The following is a 25,159-nucleotide window of genomic DNA, read 5'->3' as shown; positions in this document are numbered from 1 at the left end:
AATGCTAAAAAAAGTCTATTGTGTAATAATTTGGGAACACCCTGACAAGAAGGTGGTCCAAAAACCACAGGTCATTTACCCAGTTACACAGAAAAACTTGCATTATGTAGAAAAACTGGCATTTATCCAGATTGGGCAAAAATGCCTTAGGGCAGATGGGAATATTTTCTCAAACCAAAGCTACCAATATTGCACTCAGAAGTTAACTGTTCTAGTTGTGGAAATGCAGGTCTGTCTGGTTGCTGAAGACTCGCGATGAATCTACCAAACTCATCTGAGAAGGTGGACCTACGTTCCCTTTATTCTGTGTTTCATCGATCCTCCTGTCCCTGCACTTGCTGACCACTCAGAGAACTGCGCGCATTTTCCTGGTGCCAAAGTCCAGTTTGGAGAAAAGTAATGCAAAACTAACATCACAGCAACCTCTCTGTACAGCTCCTCCCTGTTTCTCCCTCCCTGTTCCTTGTTATACATCTTTCTATCCTACCTTCATTTGTCACCAGCAATTTTAAAATGATTTCGTCTTTCCATCTCCCTTCTTCTGTCTTGCTTTCTTCAAAGATCAGTTTCCATCCTACTCCCTCCTACAGAAGCCTTAGCTCCAAATGCCTTCCCTCAGACTGCACTCACAGTGGAATCTCCCAGCTTCCCAGACCCAATCCTGGCCACAAAAGCCTCTCCACCCCTCTCTCCTGCTCCCAGTGCCCTTGATCAAACTCCCCACACAGGTCAAAGATCCACCCCTCCCCTATCTTCCAGGAAGGGGTGTTCTCACCAGGCCTTTCCCTGCAGGCAAGATTCTGCCCCCGCCCGCTACTGCTGTGGAAGAGACTGTTGGTGTTTCTTAGGACACACACAGCTGTGCCAAAATCCTTCTCTGTCTTCTGGTTCCTGCACCAGATTCCTCACACTGACCTGCAAGATTTCTGGGCACAGGTGAGCCTTCCAAGCAGTAACTGGGCTGAGGGGGTTTGTTGAGACTGTTGGATGATTATCCTGGCAAGTAGTTTTCCCCTAAAAAAAAGTCCTCAATTTGAAATGCCCCATAGTCACATTGAGAAGCTTTTGAAAAATGCATCTATCCCTAGAGATTTTGATGCAATTGGTCCATGTGGACACTGCTATGTTTAACACTTCCTGAGGGAAATCTAATGTGTATGTCTAGACTTCAGAATCACTATAGAGACCTTTAACCTATGTATGTCTTTCTCATCAGGCTTTAAAAAAAATTGCTTAAAATTCACTTTGAATCCTCAGTGGTGTAGCAGCGTACCCTTAGGGAGCCTCACATCCCCTGTCCTCTGCCTGAATTTATCCTCAAAACACCAGGAACAGAATGTGCTTCAGTGCTTTCCAAGAATGTTGCTGAGAAAGTTGGCAAAGCATCTGAGCCTGGTAAATCGACAAACAGAATTTAGTAAAAGAAATGAGAAGGGCCCAGGCTGAGAAGAAGAAGAAAAAAAAAAAATCCAGGGTAATCACATAGTTACTTACATTTGTTGATGAACTGCTAACTGTTCCAGAGACTCTGGAAAAATAGTATTGTTGGGCAGTTGACAATGTACATCACACTTGCTTCTGCCTTTTTTCTCCTTTTAGCTTTCATTATTGAAGGTTGGAGCTAACCTTAGACATCTTCTACTCTTCTGCTCTGACATGACCATTTTACAGATGAGGAAACGGAGGCTAAGAGAGTTTGTAATTTAACAGAAATTCCAGAGCTAAATAGAGGAAGAGACAGGCCGGAAACACAGTCATCTTTCTGAGTCCAGTGTTTTTCCAGCCATACATACCTCCCACCTATTCACTACTCAGCTTTGGAAATGAAACTGATTTTTGTTGGTGTCGAAACTGCAGTTTTTTGTGTATACTTAAGAGAAATTGAATTTTCTCCTGGGAAAGCACTAGATGTAAATAATTGGTGATTCGTTATTAAGCTCAAGGTTGGAAATAACTGGGAAAAAATGACTTTATCTCTCCAAGTCTCCCCATAGCAGGATGACTTATTACCTCCCAGAGATGTGAGTTTTGAAAGACAGTGCAGGCTTTGTTTACTGCTCTATCTGCCACTTGGTAAGACTGCAATTAATGGTAGTTTTTCAAATTGTGGATGTTACATTGATTAGGTACTCAGCATATTTTTTCTAAGTTTAAATGTATATTCAGGGTTTTTTGTTTCCCATAAAAATATTTATCTCTCAATTTTAACTCCAAAATTTATCCCTTAAAAAATAATGCCAAGTAAATTGGTGTACTTAGCCACATTTTATCCATGAAGTTTAGAAAGATTAAATAAGGCCAGGCACAGTGGCTCATGCCTGTAATCCCAGCACTTTGGGAGGCAAAGACGGGTGGATCACCTGAGGTCAGGAGTTCAAGACCAGCCTGGCCAACATGGTGAAACCCCATCTCTACTAATAGTACATAAATTAGCCAGACATGGTGAGGTACACCTGTAATCCTAGCTACTCGGGAGGCTGAAGCAGGAGAATCGCTTGAACCTGGCAGATGGAGGTTGCAGTGAGCGGAGCTTGCAGTGAACTGAGATTGCGCCATTGTACTCCAGCCTGGGTGACAACAGTGAAACTCTATCTCCAAAAAGAAAAAAGAAAAAGAAAGGTGACACATGAATGACAATGTGTTTTCTTGAATGTTAACACTGGGAGTTATTTATGCTGAGTAAGGGCTTTAAGATAAATTTGCCTTTGACCCTTGGTTCTTTTTCTAGGAGAACAGATTGGAATGTTTTTTACCACCCTGTCACTTTCATCTGAACTGGAAGACAAATTCATTGCTATTTGCACAATAATCTTTCAGTTTATTAAAATTTATTATTTTTAAAACTGAGAAGAACCAAAGTGTTGGTCTTCTCAAAAATCAAAGAGAGCTGGACATTTACACTAGCCAATGGTACATCCATCAATGCTATTTGTCTCTGTAATTTGAGAAGTGTGAACAGTTTAGTTGTGTTTTCTTGTAAGAGAGAGGAAATGCTAAATTTTCCTTTCTAAGTCACTAGGCTGCTTTCTCTATTGACTTTCCTTTTCGTCTGTCTACAGTTACCATAAAATACAATAGTTAATAAAAATATTCTGCATGTGTATAAAGCATTATTATTATTATTATTTTGGTTAGAATCCTCTTGGTCACAAGTAACGGAAACCAGTTCTAGTTAGTTTAAGTGGGAAATAATTCAACCTAGAGACAAGAGTGTACCTAGGTCTCCTGAAGGTAGAAATGGTGAATGTAAGGTCGCGAGGCTTCTCTTTATCTTCTCTTTCCTTTCTACTTCACTCATCTTTCCAACGTGCTTTCTTAGGTCCACCTGATGAATGAAAGACCAACAAATAGTGTCTTCGGAACTTAGATTTTATAGACCTAGCTGCCTAGAGAGAGAATGATCTTTCACAGTCCCCTTCCCTATTCCTAAGGAGGATTTATCCTGGGCTAGTGGCGCATTCTTGGATTAACCACCCATGGTCATAGAGCAGAAAGAATTGAGAAAGTCACCCTAATAAACAGCCTGGGAAGTCCAAGAACAGAGGGAGGAGGCAAATAACCAATTAGATATCCATTAAATGGCTTGTAATTCACCGAGTACTTTTTTTTTTTTTCTCTTGAGACAGAGTTTCGCTCTGTCGCCCAGGCTGGAGTGTAATGGTGTGATTTCTGCTCACTGCAAGCTCCACCTCCTGAGTTCAAGTCATTCTCCTGCCTTGGCCTCCTGAGTAGCTGGGATTACAGGCATGCACTACCATGCCCGGCTAATTTTTGTATTTTTAGGAGAAACTAGGTTTCACAATGTTGGCCAGGCTGGTCTTGAACTGCTGACCTCAAGCGATCCACCCGCTTTGGCCTTCCAAAGTTCTGGGATTACAGGTGTGAGCCACTGCACCTGGCCCCAAGTACTTTTTAAAAAATAATAATCTGATTTGATTCACAAACAATGGCAAACTACTCTGCACCCAATTCTCTTACCGCACTTTCCACTTTCTAATCTTATTTTTGTTTACCTAGTTTCCTCATTAGTCTGTGAATTTTTGTTTTGTATTCTTAGTGCTTGATATTAGGGGGTGTGGTAAACATTTACTGAAAGAATGTGACTAAATCTGTGAGGTAGGATAGTTAGAGGAGAAAACTGGGATTCACTGAGGTTAAGTGGAGGCACTGAGGTCCTGTGAATGAGTATAAAGTCAGCTGCTGGAGCCTCATTCCTTTTCCAAGTCACCAGACTGCTTTCTCCATTGACTTTCGTCTTCTTCTGTCTACGGTCAGTGACTCACCTCACAGGATTTCAGTCTGGTGGTTAGAACTGTGAAAAGAATCAAATTAGGATAAAAGTGCCATTCATTTTGCAAGAATTTGATTTTGCCCTCTCAGTGCATCAGGTAAGAAGGGCTTTCAACTAATCTCAAAAAGTCTGTACTTTCCCTCTAAATGTTTAAAGGAAGAGAGGCTACTTAGTCTATGTCTAACACTACAAAAATAAAATAGACATTTTTCTGTTTTAGGTGATATATTCCTGGAAATGATTCTCAACCTGGCAGTCACTGCTGGAGAGGTGGCCACTTCTCTCATCATTTTGGTGATGGTTTTTGTTTTTGTGAGAGCTCTCAGGAGCAAGGGCAGAAAGCAGCTGTCTCCTCCTGGCCCTTGGTCCTTTCCCATCATAGGGAATCTTTTCCAGCTTGGAGATCATCCTTACCTCACGTTAATGGAGATGAGGAAGAAATATGGAGATGTCTTTCTCCTCAAACTTGGCATGGTGCCTGTCTTGGTGGTAAATGGAATGGAAATGGTGAAACAAGTACTACTTAAGGATGGGGAGCATTTTGCAGGCAGACCTAACATGTACACATTCTCTTTCCTGGCAGAAGGAAAGAGTCTTTCATTTTCAGTGAATTATGGAGAGAGTTGGAAACTTCATAAAAAAATTGCCTCTAAGGCCTTACGAACTCTTTCTAACGCAGAAGCAAAATCCTCCACTTGCTCTTGCTTACTGGAGGAGCATGTCACTGAAGAAGTTTCTGAACTGGTGACAGTCTTTGTAGAGTTGTCTTCCAAGAATGGCGGCTTTGACCCCAGAAATGCGATCACCTGTGCGGTGGCCAATGTTGTCTGTGCCCTTTGCTTTGGCAAGAGATATGATCACAGTGATGAGGAATTTCTTAAGATAGTTAAAACAAATGACGACTTACTCAAGGCCTCCAGTGCTGCTAACCCTGCTGATTTCATACCATGTCTCCGCTACCTTCCACTGCAGATTATAAACTCTCCTCAGAAGTTTTATCAGGCCCTGAATGGGTTTATTGCACTACACGTACAAGATCATCTTGCTACATATGATAAGGTAAGGATTTAATCTTATAACTGGGACAAGGGCTTTGGTAAGAAACAAAAGATAATGGTGAAATGCTTTGAATATCATTGGTTCTTTTCACTACATTTTGCCACAATGACCTGTACCCAAGCTATTAGTAAATTTGAGGTCCAGACAGTGAGATTACATGACAGCATTACTCAGTTCTCATATAAAACCCTAAGAAAAGTTCTGAATTCTTTAATCCTTAAAAAATTTCCCCAGAAACATAAATTTTCTCGGCGTGTGGGTAAGGCATATGCTTGTATTATGAACATAAATATAATTGTTATTTAATCTAAATCTGTTTCTAACTTTTTTTCATGAAGGTTTATACTTTTAAAATCCAACTATGGTTCTCTGGGGTATTTGTAACTTGCTGCTTCTAAAGATTGTTTAATATTTCACGACGTGACCCCCTGGCCCCATATATTTCACCCATCTCATGTGGATACCCTGATTGTTTGCTACTCCTGGCTTGCATAGAAAGTGCACATATTGAATATTGTGATAAAACTAAGTAATTGCCTGATAAATGATGAAGAGTAAGTGAGTTCCTTGAAGAAACACAGCAATAATTTCATCTCTCCAATTTCATATCTGTCACCATGATCTAAGACTTACAGGTATCACGAATATTAGCATATTTTTATCAGATAGTATTTTTGAATAATATAAAGGATATTCTATACGAAGCTTTCAAATTACCTTCATTTTCTTCTTGAGTTTCTTTGTTATACAGACATGAATTTCAAGATGACAACACATGTACTAAGTTTCTGCAGGTGGCAGAGTGGACCTTTCTTTTGGGGCTATTAAATTATTTGGGGCCCACTTTGATGGTCAGCAGAAGAATAAATTTCTGTCTTGAAATATGTATGTACTAGGAAGAATCCTAGTTCACAAGGGCAATTTGCTGAGATGAAGTCATCAACAAAAAAATAAAACATGAAGAGGTGGGATCATTAAGCAAATGAAGAGGTGTAAGTAGTTAAGTTCCTTCCAATGAAAAAGAAGAGGCAGAAGACAATCTGTTTCAAGGTACCAGAAGGGAATTCTAGATCAGGTATACTAAGTATCAGCATTTGTAAGGTGTATAAACTTTTATTCCCATTCTCTCAAATACCCCAGCCCTATCTCTTTCTCCATGGTGAACACAAAATCCTTCCAATAGATTTAAAAACCTTTTATTGGCAAGGTACGGTGGCTTATACCTGTAATCCCAGCACTTTGGGAGGCCAAAGTGGGCAGAGGAGTTTGAGACCAGCCTGGCCAACATTGTGAAACCCCATCTCTACTAAAAATACAAAAATTAGCCAGGTGTAGTGGTGCGTGCCTATAATCCCAGCTACTCGGGAGGCTGAAGCAGGAGGATCACTTGAACCCAGGAGGCGGAGGTTGCAGTGAGTGGAGATGGCACCACTGTACTCCAGCCTGGGCAACACAATAAGACTGTGTCTCAAAAATAAAAATAAAATAAATTAATTAATAAACTTTCTATTCATTGCTAAGCAATTTCTCTGTAATAAGTTATAGGGAGAATGCTGATATTTTCAAGTTGTGCTTATAGAGACGGGAACTCTTTTGTATTTATTAAAAGACGTTCTGAGGAGAAAATTGAGTTTGGTAACTTGGTTTTCTATTCCACACTATCAAGATTAAGCATTGCAAATTTTAAGCAAAAATGGTTGCAAGGTTTAAGATGATCTATTTACATTGCTTATATTCCAAGACTCAATGGGTTCCCTTCAAGTTATATGGTGATATGGCTCTTCCTGCGTGGGATTTAAATTGATATACAACATAGACAGGGATGAATAGTCATGCTAAGATTTTGTCTCCTCAGGATCATATCCGAGACATTACTGATGCTCTGATTAATGTATGCCACAACAAATATGCTACTACCAAAACAGGCACCTTGAATGACAGTGAAATCATAAGCACTGTGAACGACCTCTTTGGAGCTGGTATGTGACAGAATTTAGCAACATGTAAGACCAATAAAAATTAGCTGCAATTTGTTGCAATTTGTTGTTATCTATTGTTTACAGTTTAGAGGACTTTGCTCTTCCTATATCGGCCATTTTATCTAGTTGATCTCACATCGCATAAATTTGTTATTCTACCTTATTATGACATTCAGAAAACTTTATTTTGATCTCAGGAGTAGAGACTTGAGTTAATAATTGCCCACAGTTAATGGTGCCTTCACATTATTGCCCATGTAATGACTGTCCTCGTTTATTACTTTCACTTCCAGTCCCTTCACCCAATTAATTGACGTTTATTCTGAAACTATTTAAAGTGTTATTGTTTTCATTTCATGTATTCTCATACAATAGGCTTTTTGTATGATCATGTACTTTATAAATATAATTGTTATTTACATCTAAATCTGTTTCTAACTTTTTTCACGAAACTCTGTACTCTTACAATCCAACCATGATTGTCAGGTGTATTTCCAATGTGCTGCTTCTAAAGTTCATGTAATATTTGATGTCTGCACCCCCCTATTTTACCCATCTCATGTGGATACCTTAATTGTTTGTACCTCCTGGCTTGCACAGAAAATGCGGATATTGAATGTTGTGCTAAAGCTAAGATGACCACTTTTGTACATGAGTTTTGCCTCCTTTTGAAATACCACCTTATGCTAAGAAGCAGAATTTCTGGGTCAACTAATGAAAGAATTATTGAGTTTTGATACACACTACTAAATTCATTTTCACAAAGACTGTACCAATTTGTACTGCTACCATATTACTCTCATTCTTAAATTTTATAGTTTTCTTTAAAAGTCATTTTTATCTATCACATTTATTAGAGTTCCTCTAAGATGCTAAACTGCAGGAAGTCAATTCTCAGTATAAGAAAATGCAAAATATCATAAATATTTTAGCAGTTCCATTTTATGTGGAATACTCTTCAAATGTATTTTTCTTCTTTATACTATATTTATTGGTAATTGGGTTCACTTGTTTCTAGGACCTATGCATTTGTGATCATGAATTCTCTCTGTAAAGAGAGGCATTTGTTTTGATTTGTATTATTTTTTCATGCAAATGCACGAGGCTCCCATATGTGTGTGTGTGTATTTATTATTTTAATCATGACTTCAATTTGATGGATTATTTCATCTGATTATTTATCATAAAAATGTGACCAGGCTGTACTTTGTATTTTCTTCTGGCAATTTAAATAATGCTATGAACAAATGTGAGTATTTGTCAGAACATTTTAAAATGCCTGAACATTAGTGAGTACTAAAGACTGGGTGTGTGTGGGTGTGATAAATATATCAAGTAGGTTTTATTTTCTTATTTGTTTATTTTTAAATTGGCACATAAAATTGTATGTATTTATAATATGCAACATGATGTTTTAAAGTATGTATACATTGTGAAATGGCTAAATCTAGCTAACTAAAATATGCATTACCTCACATAGTCATCATTTTTGTGGTGAGAACACTTAAAATCCACTCTCAGCATTTTTTAAGAACACAATATATAATCATTAACTATAGTCATCAGACTGCAATAGATCTCTTGAACTTATTCCTCCTGTTTAATTATAATTTATTTTGATCTTGATTCAGTGAGATAATATCTGAATATATTTCAATAATATGTAATACTTCCAAGATTATCACGTAATCAGCAAACATAAAATTATGGCAGGTGACAAAAATGTCTAGGATGGAGAATAAAACCATCTGACATATACAACACAGTTAAAAAATGGTTTGGGTAAAATGTGTACAAAACAGTATTCAGTATAATGGATTACTATATAAAACATTTATTTGCTAAATAAACATATCTCATGGAGTTTATATTTTAAAGTAAATAGAGGAATAATGAAAATTAATAAAACCATAAGCTTCCACATGTACCTGCTACCTCACTAGTGAGATGTAATAAAATATTTTATTAGAATAAATCAGTGAGGTGTAAACCATATATTTTAGTGGATAAAATTTGCAAGCACTCTGTTCCATCATATCTACTATATTATTAAGATTTATATTTCCATATTTAACTTTTGAAATTGATTGTAGAAATAATTTAGTTTCTTCTTTGAGTATAGTAAGGTTTTCCCAAAAATCATTGATTTTACCCTCAATGTTTCAATAATCTACCAAGATAGATAACTTAACTGCTGGTTGCTTAAGCCTTGATATAAAAAGCAAAATTTATGATAATCAAAATATAGATCCTGATATTCGTACAGATAGTTAAAGATCTTGGATATAAGGTCCATAGCTCTACCGTGAGTGAAAGCAGTGTCTTGCATATACTATTCATGGCATGTTCTTTATTTTAGAGAATAAAGTTCTTTATGCTAGAGAATAGAGTTGATATATTCCACATAGAAGTCCAAATTTTCACACTACACTGTACTCTGCTGTAGACATCATGGTCAGTAACTTTATTTGAACAGTTTACTTTTACATTAAGTTATTACAGTATGAAGTCATATTAGAAATTTTCTGAGTTAAGAACTGAAGAAGCCACTGGCTCACTATGAGAGACTGCCATGTTCAACAGATGTGAAAACAAGCTTAAGAAGTGAAGTTTGGAAAGGATCTAACTCTGTTCTGCAGCTATATCTGGGTATACTTATTGTGCATATTGTGTTGCAAGTTATTTATAAACAACTACCATTGTCTCTTGTGTGACCCATGTAAAATATTTTACCATTTCTATGATGCAAGTTTCTCATTTTTAATGTGATGCTAATTGTGGCCCTCATCTCAGATGACAATGCATTTAAGTGGTCAATGTTTGGTAAACATATTCACCATTACCTGTGTTGTCATCATCATCAGGAAAATCTAGAAATTAAATATATTGATTTAAAAACTCATTTTTTGCTACTGGTTTTATAAGATTTGAGTAGAAAACACAAATAACATTACTTTTAGCATTAGGTCATCATAGAGGCGAATTTACAATTAAAACAGTCTAGAAGAGCTTTTTAATGTGGCATTTCTGAGTTTTAGGTTTCAAGAATTGATTGAGTACATTCGTCAATGTAGTAATCATAAAGTAGCCCTTGAAAAAAGATGAAGTGGGGGCGGAGCAAGATGGCCGAATAGGAACAGCTCCAATCTCCAACTCCCAGCGCGAGCGACACAGAAGACCGATGATTTCTGCATTTTCAACTGAGGTACTGGGGTCATCTCACTAGGGAGTGCCGGACAATCGGTGCTGGTCAGCTGCTGCAGCCTGACCAGCGAGAGCTGAAGCAGGGCGAGGCATCGCCTCACCTGAGAAGCGCAAGGGGGAAGGGAATCCCTTTTCCTAGCCAGGGGAACTGAGACACACAACACCTGGAAAATCGGGTAACTCCCACCCCAATACTGCGCTTTAAGCCAATTGGCACACCAGGAGAATATATCCCACACGTGGCCGGGAGGGTCCCACGCCCACGGAGCCTCCCTCATTGCTAACACAGCAGTCTGCTGCGATCTATCCACAAGGCAGCAGGGAGGCTGGGGGAGGGGCACCCGGCATTGCTGAGGCTTAAGTAGGTAAACAAAGCCGCTGGGAAGCTCGAACTGGGTGGAGCTCACAGCAGCTCAAGGAAACCTGCCTGTCTCTGTAGACTCCACCTCTGGGGACAGGGCACAACAGGGGAAGCAGCAGAGGCCTGTGCAGATGCGAACGACTCTGTCTGACAGCTTTGAAGAGAGCAGTGGATCTCCCAACACGGAGGTTGAGATCTAAGAACGGACAGACTGCCTGCTCTAGTGGGTCACTGACCCCTGAGTAGCCTAACCGGGAGACATCCCCCACTAGGGGCAGTCTGACATCCCACACCTCACAGGGTGGAGTACACCCCTGAGAGGAAGCTTCCAAAGTAAGAATCAGACAGGTACACTCGCTGTTCAGCAATATTCTATCTTCTGCAACCTCTGCTGCTGATAACCAGGCAAACAGGGTCTGGAGTGAACCTCAAGCAATCTCCAACAGACCTACAGCTGAGGGTCCTGACTGTCAGAAGGAAAACTATCAAACAGGAAGGACACCAATACCAAAACCCCATCAGTACATCACCATCATCAAAGACCAGAGACAGATAAAACCACGAAGATGGGGAAGAAGCAGGGCAGAAAAGCTGGAAATTCAAAAAATAAGAGCGCATCTCCCCCTGCAAAGGAGCGCAGCCCATCGCCAGCAACGGATCGAAGCTGGTCAGAGAATGACTTTGATGAGATGAGAGAAGGCTTCAGTCCATCAAACTTCTCAGAGCTAAAGGAGGAGTTACGTACCCAGCGCAAAGAAACTAAAAATCTTGAAAAAAGAGTGGAAGAATTGACAGCTAGACTAATTAATGCAGAGAAGGTCATAAACGAAATGACAGAGATGAAAACCATGACACGAGAAATACGTGACAAATCCACAAGCTTCAGTAACCGACTCGATCAACTGGAAGAAAGAGTATCAGCGATTGAGGATCAAATGAATGAAATGAAGTGAGAAGAGAAACCAAAAGAAAAAAGAAGAAAAAGAAATGAACAAAGCCTGCAAGAAGTATGGGATTATGTAAAAAGACCAAATCTACGTCTGATTGGGGTGCCTGAAAGTGAGGGGGAAAATGGAACCAAGTTGGAAAACACTCTTCAGGATATCATCCAGGAGAACTTCCCCAACCTAGTAGGGCAGGCCAACATTCAAATTCAGGAAATACAGAGAACGCCACAAAGATACTCCTCCAGAAGAGCAACTCCAAGACACATAATTGCCAGATTCACCAAAGTTGAAATGAAGGAAAAAATCTTAAGGGCAGCCAGAGAGAAAGGTCGGGTTACCCACAAAGGGAAGCCCATCAGACTAACAGCAGATCTCTCGGCAGAAACTCTACAAGCCAGAAGAGAGTGGGGGCCAATATTCAACGTTCTTAAAGAAAAGAATTTTCAACCCAGAATTTCATATCCAGCCAAACTAAGTTTCATAAGTGAAGGAGAAATAAAATCCTTTACAGATAAGCAAATGCTTAGAGATTTTGTCACCACCAGGCCCACCTTACAAGAGACCCTGAAGGAAGCCCTAAACATGGAAAGGAACAACCGGTACCAGCCATCGCAAAAACATGCCAAAATGTAAAGACCATCGAGGCTAGGAAGAAACTGCATCAACTAACGAGCAAAATAACCAGTTAATATCATCATGGCAGGATCAAGTTCACACATAACAATATTAACCTTAAATGTTAATGGACTAAATGCTCCAATTAAAAGACACAGACTGGCAAACTGGATAAAGAGTCAAGACCCATCAGTCTGCTGTATTCAGGAGACCCATCTCACATGCAGAGACATACATAGGCTCAAAATAAAGGGATGGAGGAAGATCTACCAAGCAAATGGAGAACAAAAAAAGCAGGGGTTGCAATCCTAGTCTCTGATAAAACAGACTTTAAACCATCAAAGATCAAAAGAGACAAAGAAGGCCATTACATAATGGTAAAGGGATCAATTCAACAGGAAGAGCTAACTATCCTAAATATATATGCACCCAATACAGGAGCACCCAGATTCATAAAGCAAGTCCTTAGAGACTTACAAAGGGACTTAGACTCCCATACAATAATAATGGGAGACTTCAACACTCCACTGTCAACATTAGACAGATCAACGAGACAGAAAGTTAACAAGGATATCCAGGAATTGAACTCATCTCTGCACCAAGCGGACCTAATAGACATCTATAGAACTCTCCACCCCAAATCAACAGAATATACATTCTTCTCAGCACCACATCACACTTATTCCAAAATTGACCACATAATTGGAAGTAAAGCACTCCTCAGCAAATGTAAAAGAACAGAAATTATAACAAACTGTCTCTCAGACCACAGTGCAATCAAACTAGAACTCAGGACTAAGAAACTCAATCAAAACCGCTTAACTACATGGAAACTGAACAACCTGCTCCTGAATGACTACTGGGTACATAACGAAATGAAAGCAGAAATAAAGATGTTCTTTGAAACCAATGAGAACAAAGATACAACATACCAGAATCTCTGGGACACATTTAAAGCAGTGTGTAGAGGGAAATTTATAGCACTAAATGCCCACAAGAGAAAGCAGGAAAGATCTAAAATTGACACTCTAACATCACAATTAAAAGAACTAGAGAGGCAAGAGCAAACACATTCAAAAGCTAGCAGAAGGCAAGAAATAACTAAGATCAGAGCAGAACTGAAGGAGAGAGAGACACAAAAAACCCTCCAAAAAATCAATGAATCCAGGAGATGCTTTTTTGAAAAGATCAACAAAATTGACAGACTGCTAGCAAGACTAATAAAGAAGAAAAGAGAGAGGAATCAAATAGACGCAATAAAAAATGATAAAGGGGATATCACCACCGACCCCACAGAAATACAAACTACCATCAGAGAATACTACAAACACCTCTACGCAAATCAACTAGAAAATCTAGAAGAAATGGATAATTTCCTGGACACTTACACTCTTCCAAGACTAAACCAGGAAGAAGTTGAATCCCTGAATAGACCAATAGTAGGCTCTGAAATTGAGGCAACAATTAATAGCCTACCCACCAAAAGAAGTCCAGGACCAGATGGATTCACAGCTGAATTCTACCAGAGGTACAAGGAGGAGCTGGTACCATTCCTTCTGAAACTATTCCAATCAACAGAAAAAGAGGGAATCCTCCCTAACTCATTTTATGAGGCCAACATCATCCTGATACCAAAGCCTGGCAGAGACACAACAAAAAAAGAGAATTTTAGACCAATATCCCTGATGAACATCGATGCAAAAATTCTCAATAAAATACTGGCAAACCGGATTCAGCAGCACATCAAAAAGCTTATCCACCATGATCAAGTGGGCTTCATCCCTGGGATGCAAGGCTGGTTCAACATTCACAAATCAATAAACGTAATCCAGCATATAAACAGAACCAAAGACAAGAACCACATGATTATCTCAATAGATGCAGAAAAGGCTTTTGACAAAATTCAACAGCCCTTCATGCTAAAAACGCTCAATAAATTCGGTATTGATGGAACGTACCTCAAAATAATAAGAGCTATTTATGACAAACCCACAGCTAATATCATACTGAATGGGCAAAAACTGGAAAAATTCCCTTTGAAAACTGGCACAAGACAGGGATGCCCTCTCTCACCACTCCTATTCAACATAGTGTTGGAAGTTCTGGCTAGGGCAATCAGGCAAGAGAAAGAAATCAAGGGTATCCAGTTAGGAAAAGAAGAAGTCAAATTGTCCCTGTTTGCAGATGACATGATTGTATATTTAGAAAACCCCATTGTCTCAGCCCAAAATCTCCTTAAGCTGATAAGCAACTTCAGCAAAGTGTCAGGATACAAAATTAATGTGCAAAAATCACAAGCATTCTTATACACCAGTAACAGACAAGCAGAGAGCCAAATCAGGAATGAACTTCCATTCACAATTGCTTCAAAGAGAATAAAATACCTAGGAATCCAACTTACAAGGGATGTCAAGGACCTCTTCAAGGAGAACTACAAACCACTGCTCAGTGAAATAAAAGAGGACACAAACAAATGGAAGAACATACCATGCTCATGGATAGGAAGAATCAATATCGTGAAAATGGCCATACTGCCCAAGGTTATTTATAGATTCAATGCCATCCCCATCAAGCTACCAATGAGTTTCTTCACAGAATTGGAAAAACCTGCTTTAAAGTTCATATGGAACCAAAAAAGAGCCCGCATTGCCAAGACAATCCTAAGTCAAAAGGACAAAGCTGGAGGCGTCACGCTACCTGACTTCAAACTATACTACAAGGCTACTGTAACCAAAACAGCATGGTACTGGTACCAAAACAGAGCTATAGACCAATGGAACAGAACAGAGTCCTCAGAAATAATACCACACATCTACAGCCATCTGATCTTTGACAAACCTGAGAGAAACAAGAAATGGGGAAAGGATTCCCTATTTAATAAATGGTGCTGGGAAAATTGGCTAGCCATAAGTAGAAAGCTGAAACTGGATCCTTTCCTTACTCCTTATACGAAGATTAATTCAAGATGGATTAGAGACTTAAATGTTAGACCTAATACCATAAAAACCCTAGAAGAAAATCTAGGTAGTACCATTCAGGACATAGGCATGGGCAAGGACTTCATGTCTAAAACACCAAAAGCAACAGCAGCAAAAGCCAAAATTGACAAATGGGATCTAATTAAACTAAAGAGCTTCTGCACAGCAAAAGAAACTACCACCAGAGTGAACAGGCAACCTACAGAATGGGAGAAAATTTTTGCAACCTACTCATCTGACAAAGGGCTAATATCCAGAATCTACAAAGAACTCAAACAAATATACAAGAAAAAAACAAACAACCCCATCAAAAAGTGGGCAAAGGATATGAACAGACATTTCTCAAAAGAAGACATTCATACAGCCAACAGACACACGAAAAAATGCTCATCATCACTGGCCATCAGAGAAATGCAAATCAAAACCACAATGAGATACCATCTCACACCAGTTAGAATGGCAATCATTAAAAAATCAGGAAACAACAGGTGTTGGAGAGGATGTGGAGAAATAGGAACACTTTTACACTGTTGGTGGGATTGTAAACTAGTTCAACCATTATGGAAAACAGTATGGCAATTCCTCAAGGATCTAGAACTAGATGTACCATATGACCCAGCCATCCCACTACTGGGTATACACCCAAAGGATTATAAATTATTCTACTACAAAGACACATGCACACGTATGTTTATTGCGGCACTATTCACAATAGCAAAGACTTGGAATCAACCCAAATGTCCATCTGTGACAGACTGGATTAAGAAAATGTGGCACATATACACCATGGAATACTATGCAGCCATAAAAAAGGATGAGTTTGCGTCCTTTGTAGGGACATGGATGCAGCTGGAAACCATCATTCTTAGCAAACTATCACAAGAAGAGAAAACCAAACACCGCATGTTCTCACTCATAGGTGGGAACTGAACAATGAGATCACTTGGACTCGGGAAGGGGAACATCACACACCGGGGCCTATCATGGGGAGGGGGGAGGGGGGAGGAATTGCATTGGAGAGTTATACATGATATAAATGATGACCTGATGGGTCCTGACGAGTTGATGGGTGCAGCACACCAACATGGCACAAGTATACATATGTAACAAACCTGCACGTTATGCACATGTACCCTAGAACTTAAAGTATAAAAAAAAAAAAAAAAAACAATAAACAGCAGGCATATACAATTAAAAAAAAAAAGATGAAGTTTGGCATACAGAGTTCTTTGCTTTTATTTTCAGTAATGAAACCGTTTAGCTGAGGTATGGATAATCTTAAAAAGAAAGATGCTCTGTTTAAAGAGTGAAATTGAAACTATAAAATATACATTAAAACTTATTCAAATAAATTGAATGTGGTCAACCCTTCATTATGTGCTCATATGATGTCCAAGTTTAAGTATTGGCTCTGCCTTTTATGAGTTCATTCACTTTGAGCAAAACCCATAATGTCTTTGAGGCTTAGTAAAATTAACATAGTTAGTTATACATTGCGTATCTATATTGTAATTTATAAAACATGTTATATATGTGTGTCAATGTCTCATATATTATGTTATATAGTGTATGTATACACACACAGAGAGAGAGAGAGAGAGAGAGCACACACTCTTGGATCAGAGTAAGTACTCAATAACTTCTTATTTTTATTACAAATAATAGCCATTATTATTATCCACATCAATGGTGTTTATGATGTAATACAATGCTTCCTATGTTTTCACTAGTCTTATAAATAGTACATACATACTTTCAAAATTTTAATTTATTTTTAATCATGTTCACAAATAGACAGCATTTTTAAGTGATATAGTTTGCTACTGTTGAGCATATTCACATGGTTGTGCAACCGATCTCTCGAACTTCTTCATCTTGCAAAACTGAAATCCTGTGCCCATTAAACACAATTTCCCCTATCCTTTCTTGCCCTTGACAATTTCCTTTATGCTTTGTTTCTATGATTTTGACTACTTTAGAAACCTCTTGTGAGTGAAGTCATATAGTATTTGTCCTTTTGTGATTACCTTATTTCACTGAGCCTAATGTCCTCAAGGTTTATTCATGTGGTGGCATGTGACAGAATCTACTTTCTTAAGATTACATAATATTCCACAATGTATACATCACAGTTTCTTTATCTATTCATCCGTCAATGGACATTTGGGTTGCCTCTACCTCTTAGCTGTTGTGTATAATGCTGCAATGACCATGAATGTGTAAATGTAGCTTACAGATCTTGCTTTAAATTTTTTTTGGATATATAACCCAGAAGTAGGATTGCTAGATAATATATAAATACTATTTTTAATTTTTTAAACTTAAACTTCCATACTGTTTTCTATAGTAGCCACACCATTTTGCACTACCATAATGGGTGAGAAGTTACCACTATAGTTTGAAATTAACCTTAATAATAATTTTATAGTGATTCTATTGTTTTTTAGCTAGATTTCTTTCTGTTAATTCTTATTCTTTATCTGACTTCTACATTCTTAATCTAATTTCTTTAGATTTCTTTCTGCTAATTCCTAGCAGTCAAATAGGAAATAAAGTGAGCAAACTGATTTAACTATGCTTTTTTCCATGACACTTGGTCTCTTGGTTCTTTTTTAGGGTTTGAAACAGTATCAACATGTCTATATTGGAGCTTTCTTTATTTGATACATTATCCAGAAATTCAAGCCAAAATTCAAGAAGAAATTGGTAATATGCTTTCAAATGAAAAATATAATTCTTACAATTATCATTTTTCTTATTAAATCAAAAAATAATTTTCTTTAAAGATGGAAACATTGGGCTGAAACCACCCAGATTTGAAGACAGGAAAATTTTCCCATACACAGAAGCTTTCATAAATGAAGTATTCAGACATGCCTCTTTTCTTCCATTTACTATTCCACATTGGTAAGCATATAATTCTTCTTTAAAACAGCCACTAGTGGTGTGGTGGAGGCATTGAAGAATCTTAGACATTGGAATACTTTAAGTACTTTAAAATGTATATTGTATTATTGTTTTAATATTACTTTAAATCTTAGTTTATTTTTAAACACTATAATAAAATTTTTGTGTTCAGCAAAAGTATATTTTATGAACATTTTTCATTACTAAACTATGTTGTCATTAACTTTGATATTATGTGCACTAATCACAGTGTCAGAAAGATATGGAAAGTCCAAACAACAGATAATCCAACCATAATATGTATTTGGCTACGAAAAGTCATGCAAACTTGCTTAATTTTCATCTGAGGAGCAGAATTAGCTTCCTTCTGGTATGGATTTGTTTTTAGTAGCCTAGAATTTTGCTGGACAGTAAACTAAGGAAGCTAATGCTGTCACAATGAGATGAAACAGAGTATTCATTTGCAGATACTTGAAACTTTACTGAATCTTATTCCAGAATCTCCAGCACACAAACGCATGCCAGCATAGATTAGGTAGATAGCTTCATTAAATACATCTGTGGGGAACCAAACTTCCAGTAGTTTGTTCTGTTTTTATTCCACACAATTAAAAATTATTTTATAAAAAACCAAAAACCTGGAATTCTCAGTGTTTGTTCTTCCCTCTCCCTTTAAATAGTGAAGGAGTGGGGATATCTCTCTTCCCAGGAAACTGATGTAATCGTTTAGTAATTGGTGTGACAGCATGCACTGTCCTTAGCTAAGTGTCCTAAAGGGCAAGACCGCCAGCTGAGCAGAGTCAAGGCCAGACAGCAAGTGACAGTTCCCTGTATTTTGCCCCTTGTTTGCTCTCTTTATTCACACACAGTGGCTATTTTTTCACAGTGATCCATTTTGTTTTCTAGCTGCTATGTCAGATCCTCTCTCAGTTAAAGCAAATTTCATTTTAACGTAAGTTTTTAAAGAAATCAAAAAGTCCTACCTATTTAAAAGCAACTCTTCTGACCCAATAACTTTTATTAGGTGACTTTGGGTGCTTCATAAGAGTATTATCCACACTTCTGCTAAGTACCCAGGAACAGAGAGGCTCTGCCAAGTTTATAGGCATCCTTTGGAATGAAAGTGGTTATCTAATTAGGGCCCTGTAAACTCATCTGAGGGTCTAAGTGATAAGGAGAAATATGTATTAGGACATAGATATTCATTGTATTTTTAAAAGTAAGGAAATACATTAAAATGTGAAATTAAAAGAACTACGGCATTGGCTAATGAAAGCAGAGTGATATGAACCAGGAATTTTGTACACACAAAAGAGCTATCTTACTTATATTGTTCAGGACTGATCTATTCTATTACACTTGGACATTTATTGTTTTCCATGTAAAATGAAAAGGCACAAAATATGATAAAATAAATTTAAACAAACTAAATGAAATAAACTTAAGTAAAAGCAGCAAAAGTTTGCTATTACATATAACATATATACACACATACAAAAACACACAGGAAGGACCAAACCATATCCTAATAAATATTTATTGCATGTGCATTTCTTAAAAGTTGTGTGGAAAAAACCACATATGCACATGAAATTTAAGGGACATAAAAGGAGAAAGAGAAACTTTATAATTCACTCTTATATTTTAATACCAATGAAATAAAATTTTACATACCAGGTTTCCATAAAATAGAAGCATATAACTTCTGTGAGTAGGATCTGAGCAGCTGAATCCACAGAGGGAGTGTGGACCGGGATGTGTTGAGATAGGCAAGTGGCTATGCATGAGAAAAGGTAACCCTTCCAAAAAGCGAGTCTATTGCTTGTTCGGTCTTCCCCTTTGTTGGGTTTTGAGAAACTCAATAAATAACATTCATATTATTTGCCAAAGCTCAGTACCAGCCACAAAATAGACACAGGTGAAATAGAAATTACATTATTAGCTTTTTAAATAATCAGAGCTAGTTTTCACAATGTGGCTTAGAACTAGATCAAGTAGACCTTGAAACTGACAGACTTCTCTACTCAGTCTCTGGCTAAGTTAACACTTTCAGGTCTCCTGTGGAAGGACAAAATCTGACCCTCTAAGCTCAGTCTATTTCTGATTGTAGATGAAATGTATCTTCATTACAAATTGGCTAATCTGAAGAGAGAACCCAGAAGTAGACAATGCCTTCTCTCAAACTCATCAAATTGAAATGTTTCTGTTTCTCTTGGGGAAGTAAGTGTGAGAGAAGGTTAGAGAGGTAGGGAGTGCCACAGCGAAACATAAAATGACTGAATCCAATCCATGAATAATTATAGAGGCATAAAGGGGAAAGGCAAATAGGTTTCAGGAAGGAGTTTGAGTATCAGACTAGAAAAATAGAATATTTGCTTTAGAGGCAACTTAGAGACCATCCAACACAACCAACACCTTCGTTTCATAGCTAGGAAATGGAGTCACAGAATAGATAATTTGCCCAATATCCCACTGAGGGCAGCATCCAAATTTCAGATTTCCTTGCTTCAATTCCATTGTTCCTTCTACCCAGTACTAAAAGGTGTGACATTGTCTTTCTAATTTATTAATAATAGACACAAACACAGTGAGCACACAGAAGTACTGAATAATTCTCTTAATCATTTCCTGATGTAATCTGATCTGCCTGCTTATGGTCAGCTCTGTCACAGAAATATTGAGATAATTTTCTATGGAAGTGTGTAGCTCATAGAAGTGCTTTGAATATATTAAGTGCACAATGTGCTTAACACATGCAAGAAAAATAAATGATTCATTTGACAAGAAGTGGAAATTGTTTTAATTAATGAAAGAATGAAGATGTATAAAGATATATTATTATAGTAAAAAAAGACATAAATAAAAATAGTCTGAGTTGCAGGTGGCAGTTTAGAGATGGGTAATTTGAATTGACAGGATGTGCCGTAATGCTGTTTTTTGCTTTCTTAGTACTACAGCGGACACCACTCTGAATGGCTATTTCATTCCCAGGAAAACATGCACGTTTATTAACATGTATCAAGTAAACCACGATGAGTAAGTCACCAAAATTAATCTTTGGATAAATCTGCTTGCTTGGTTGGTTGTTTACTGTTTATTAATCTGGAAAAGATTTATAATCTTCTTAGCCAACCTTCACTCCTGTTTCTCTTGAAAGATATTGGAAAGTTTCTCTCCTCAGTTTCTCTCCTCAACTATAATGCAAATGGTGATATATTGACACAAATTGAGGAAAAATTCAATATAGGGCAAATCCAATTTCAAAAATGAGCTCATTAGGAGAGATTTGGGCCGAGGACTTTGCATGGTCATGGCTAATACATTGAAATGGAGTCTGAAATCCCCACTGCAATGTAAGCCACCAAGCAGGGATTTTTTTTTTTTCTTTGTTTGTTTACTTGTTCCTCTACCCCAGCACCTGGATCACTGCCTCACACATAGTTGGCACACAATAAATATTTGTTGAATAAAATAAAGTTAGAAGTTCATCCATATCAGCTATGAAAGAGAGGGCTGAGATGAGAGTATCTAATGCAGCGAAAGTGAGGATAATCACAGTGGTGATGGTGGTGGTGGTGGTGAGAATGATGATTACACCTAGTATTTATAGACTCCTACTGTGGGCAAGGCACAAAACCTTGCAGTATCTTTCCTGAGCCTCAATTATTATTGATAATTGATCACGATGCATTGGTGCTATCACTATCTCCATTTTACAGATAAACAAACCCTCAGCCAGGTTAAACACGTTGCCTAAGGTCGCATGTTCAGAAGGTGGCAGAGGTAGGACTCAAATCCAAATGTGTACATTTTATATAATGGAAACCAAGCGCTTCCTGTCATGGTCAGGGCTTGATGTCTCCAGTAACTGGCAGAGACTGCATTCTTATGCACTCAGCAGACGGTAAATGGGTTATACAGTCTTTTCTCCTCACCCAAGATCTCATCTGACTGATGTTTCAGGCTGCAAGCTGTTAGAGAGGGAGGTGATTATCCTGTGTACCTAATGGCAGCTTCACAATCTCTGTAAACAGAAAGGTGGTAGAAGACAATGCATATGCTGTCCCACTGCAACACTTACTGTCACAGAGATTGACACTTCCATTCTCCACACCTAGGCATTTTAAAACCATTATAAGAAGAAATACTGCAAATGTATATTTAATAACATTTATTCTTTCTTAGTATAATCCTAAGTATTCTATTAATAATATCCTAAGAACTGGTGATTATAAAGAGTATTGAGTAATGTGCAAACAAACTGAGTTAACATGGGTGCCACTAAAGAAATACCATTTGTATGGAGGCACTTGTTTAAGCTGAATGAGTATGTAATTTAAGACTTGATATTATGGGAAAATTCTTCATATTTAATTAATCTAAAGCATAGGTCACAAACTCAAGCACCTATTGAGCAATAAAAAATACCAAAAATAAGTGAATTGCACTTGGTGAAGCATTGTGAGGAGGGGAGGTCATCTGCCACATCTAACTCAGCTCAGTAAACTGTTGGCAAGCAGGACATTGTTCCAATGTTGTCAGCTTTTGCGATTATAAAAAAGAACTTGGAAATGCATATTTTCATGAGAAATCTGAGTTTTAAATGTTAGCAACAATGAATTATTTTTAAAAGATTATGAGAGAAAACCAAAATGTATTGGAGGACTGTGGAGAGAACTAATCCTCTAGGTCTGTGGCCTCTGGTACAGACAGAAACCAGTTTTTCCTTCTAGAGAGATGATGACATCTACATACAAAGAGGGTCAGTTCTTTGTAAAGCCAGGTGGGTCCCTGATATACGGTTTAGGCCTACAGAAAACATGCTAGCATTGGTTGTCATAAATAAGCCAAATATGGTGCATGTAACAAAAGATAGAGATAGAAGAAAGAATCAGGTACACAGTGATTTGGGAACTGTGGGCAATCCCTCAATTAGAGCTGCTTTCTGGAGACCCAGATCCTCTCTGTATTGTTGTGCAAAGGCCATTTCCTAAACATATTTTTTACCAGAGTGAGAGATGTGGCCCAGTCTCATCATTCTTATTTATTCTGCTTAAAGCAAAATATATTGAATATGTATTACTTTTTATTTATGTCACCATTTTGGAATATTCTTATGAGAATTTTATGGAATTCTTCATTTAAAATAATTAAATTCATGGCTAACCCATACCTTGAAGTTAGCTTGCAGGAGAGCCGAGCTAGAACTGGTTACGGGTTAGCCAAGAAGCCAAAACCATCCCAACTCCACGCAGAACTTCACTCCTCAGGTAGTTCATCTGCTTAGATTCGCAGACTGAGTGGAGGGTTTCTTATTTAATTCAGAAAAATTGATGAAATAGATTTTCAAGTATTTTTTTCACTAATGAATTGATAGTCATTTCAGTGAAAATTAGGTGTAATTGTACTAAATCTTTATCATAACTAGATTTGTCAAATATTAAAGGAAAAAGTGACATATTCATAATTATATATAATCATATGTCTCCATAAGTACTTATACATATAGGTGTATATATACTTGGTTTATGTATACCTCCTTTCTCTAGATATAATTTATAAGGAGTATTCTGAACTTAAAGTAGTTCATGCAAAACAAAATTATTGTGGAAAAGTTGCCAACAATAGCAAAAATGAGAAAATAATTTCTTTTTAAATGTTGTTTCTGTCTATTTTATGCAGAACTATTTGGGATAATCCTAGCTTATTTAGACCTGACAGATTTCTAAACGAAAACAGAGAACTGAATAAAAGCCTCGTCGAGAAAGTTTTGATATTTGGAATGGGCATCCGGAAGTGTCTGGGAGAAGATGTTGCACGCAATGAGATATTCATTTTCATCACTACTGTTCTGCAGCAGCTCAAGCTGAAAAAATGCCCCAGAGCCAAACTAGACCTGACTCCTGCATACGGGTTAGTCATGAGGCCAAAACCATACCAACTTCAAGCAGAACTCCGCTCCTCAGGGAGTTCATCTGCTTAGATTCTCAGACTGAGGGGAGGGTTCCTTATTCAATTCAGAAAAATAGATGATTTGAATTTACTTAACTAGCAATGTGTAGTTTATTCTCCTGAGCTATGCTATGAATTCAACTCTGTGACGTGTTTTATAAAGTATGTGGTATAGCTTTAGTTCCAATATGAGACTTAATGTCATGTGAGGATATTTTAAGATAATAATAAAGTGTGATGTAAATCAGAGGGTTTAAATCCAGATCTCACACAGTGGTGTCCCAGGTGTCATGTGGATGTGAGTGGAAGGGAAAGTGAGTGACAGATTGACCAGACAGACAAGGGGACTCTGTCTACCTTCCTTTTACGCTAGCTTCAGATAAACAGGCATATTCATCTTTGCTTTAAATATAGGGTTCAGAATAAGAACAAGGTTCTGATGTTAAATATTTTCAGTGATCTTGGGCATAGGTGCTCAGGAGGGCCAGAGAAGGGAGCTAGAGTAGCCTAGCAGAGAGCATTGCATGGTCACAGTAGATGAGCTGGGCTAGAGTTAGAGGAGTAGAGAAAAGGAGATGACAGGGATTGCCTCAAGCCCGTTTTTGTATCAGATTACGTAAATTTGTGTATTAAATTTTGAATTGTAAGGCAAATTGGTGTTTTCACAATGTTGCCAACTTCTTTTGGTACATACTAAATATATATACATATTTGTATTATTAATAGTTTACCAGGACTGCGATAATAACAGAATACCAGAGGCTAGGTAGTATAAACAACAGAAATTTACTTTGTCACAGTTCTCAAGGCAGAAATTGCAAGATCAAGGTGCCAGCTGACTTGGTTTCTCCTGAGGTCTCCCTCCT

The 25,159-nt window shown here is 37.7% G+C and overlaps 1 protein-coding gene across 1 annotated transcript; it reads left to right on the top strand.

The window, feature by feature from the left end:
• The first annotated feature begins 869 nt into the window (after positions 1–869).
• On the top strand, positions 870–24,393 carry LOC104672126 (cytochrome P450 1A1-like). The gene is given in 7 exon segments (XM_010375838.2): positions 870–936; positions 4,512–5,350; positions 7,206–7,329; positions 18,051–18,140; positions 18,221–18,341; positions 21,291–21,377; positions 24,024–24,393. Coding segments are annotated over 6 exon segments (1,614 nt in total). The 5' UTR covers positions 870–936; positions 4,512–4,528.
• Positions 24,394–25,159: the final 766 nt, after the last annotated feature.

Source organism: Rhinopithecus roxellana, chromosome 16 (genome assembly GCF_007565055.1).
Source record: "Rhinopithecus roxellana isolate Shanxi Qingling chromosome 16, ASM756505v1, whole genome shotgun sequence".
Lineage (NCBI taxonomy): Eukaryota > Metazoa > Chordata > Mammalia > Primates > Cercopithecidae > Rhinopithecus > Rhinopithecus roxellana.
Note: the sequence above shows the minus strand (reverse complement) of the source record. Positions and strands in the feature narration are given on the sequence as shown.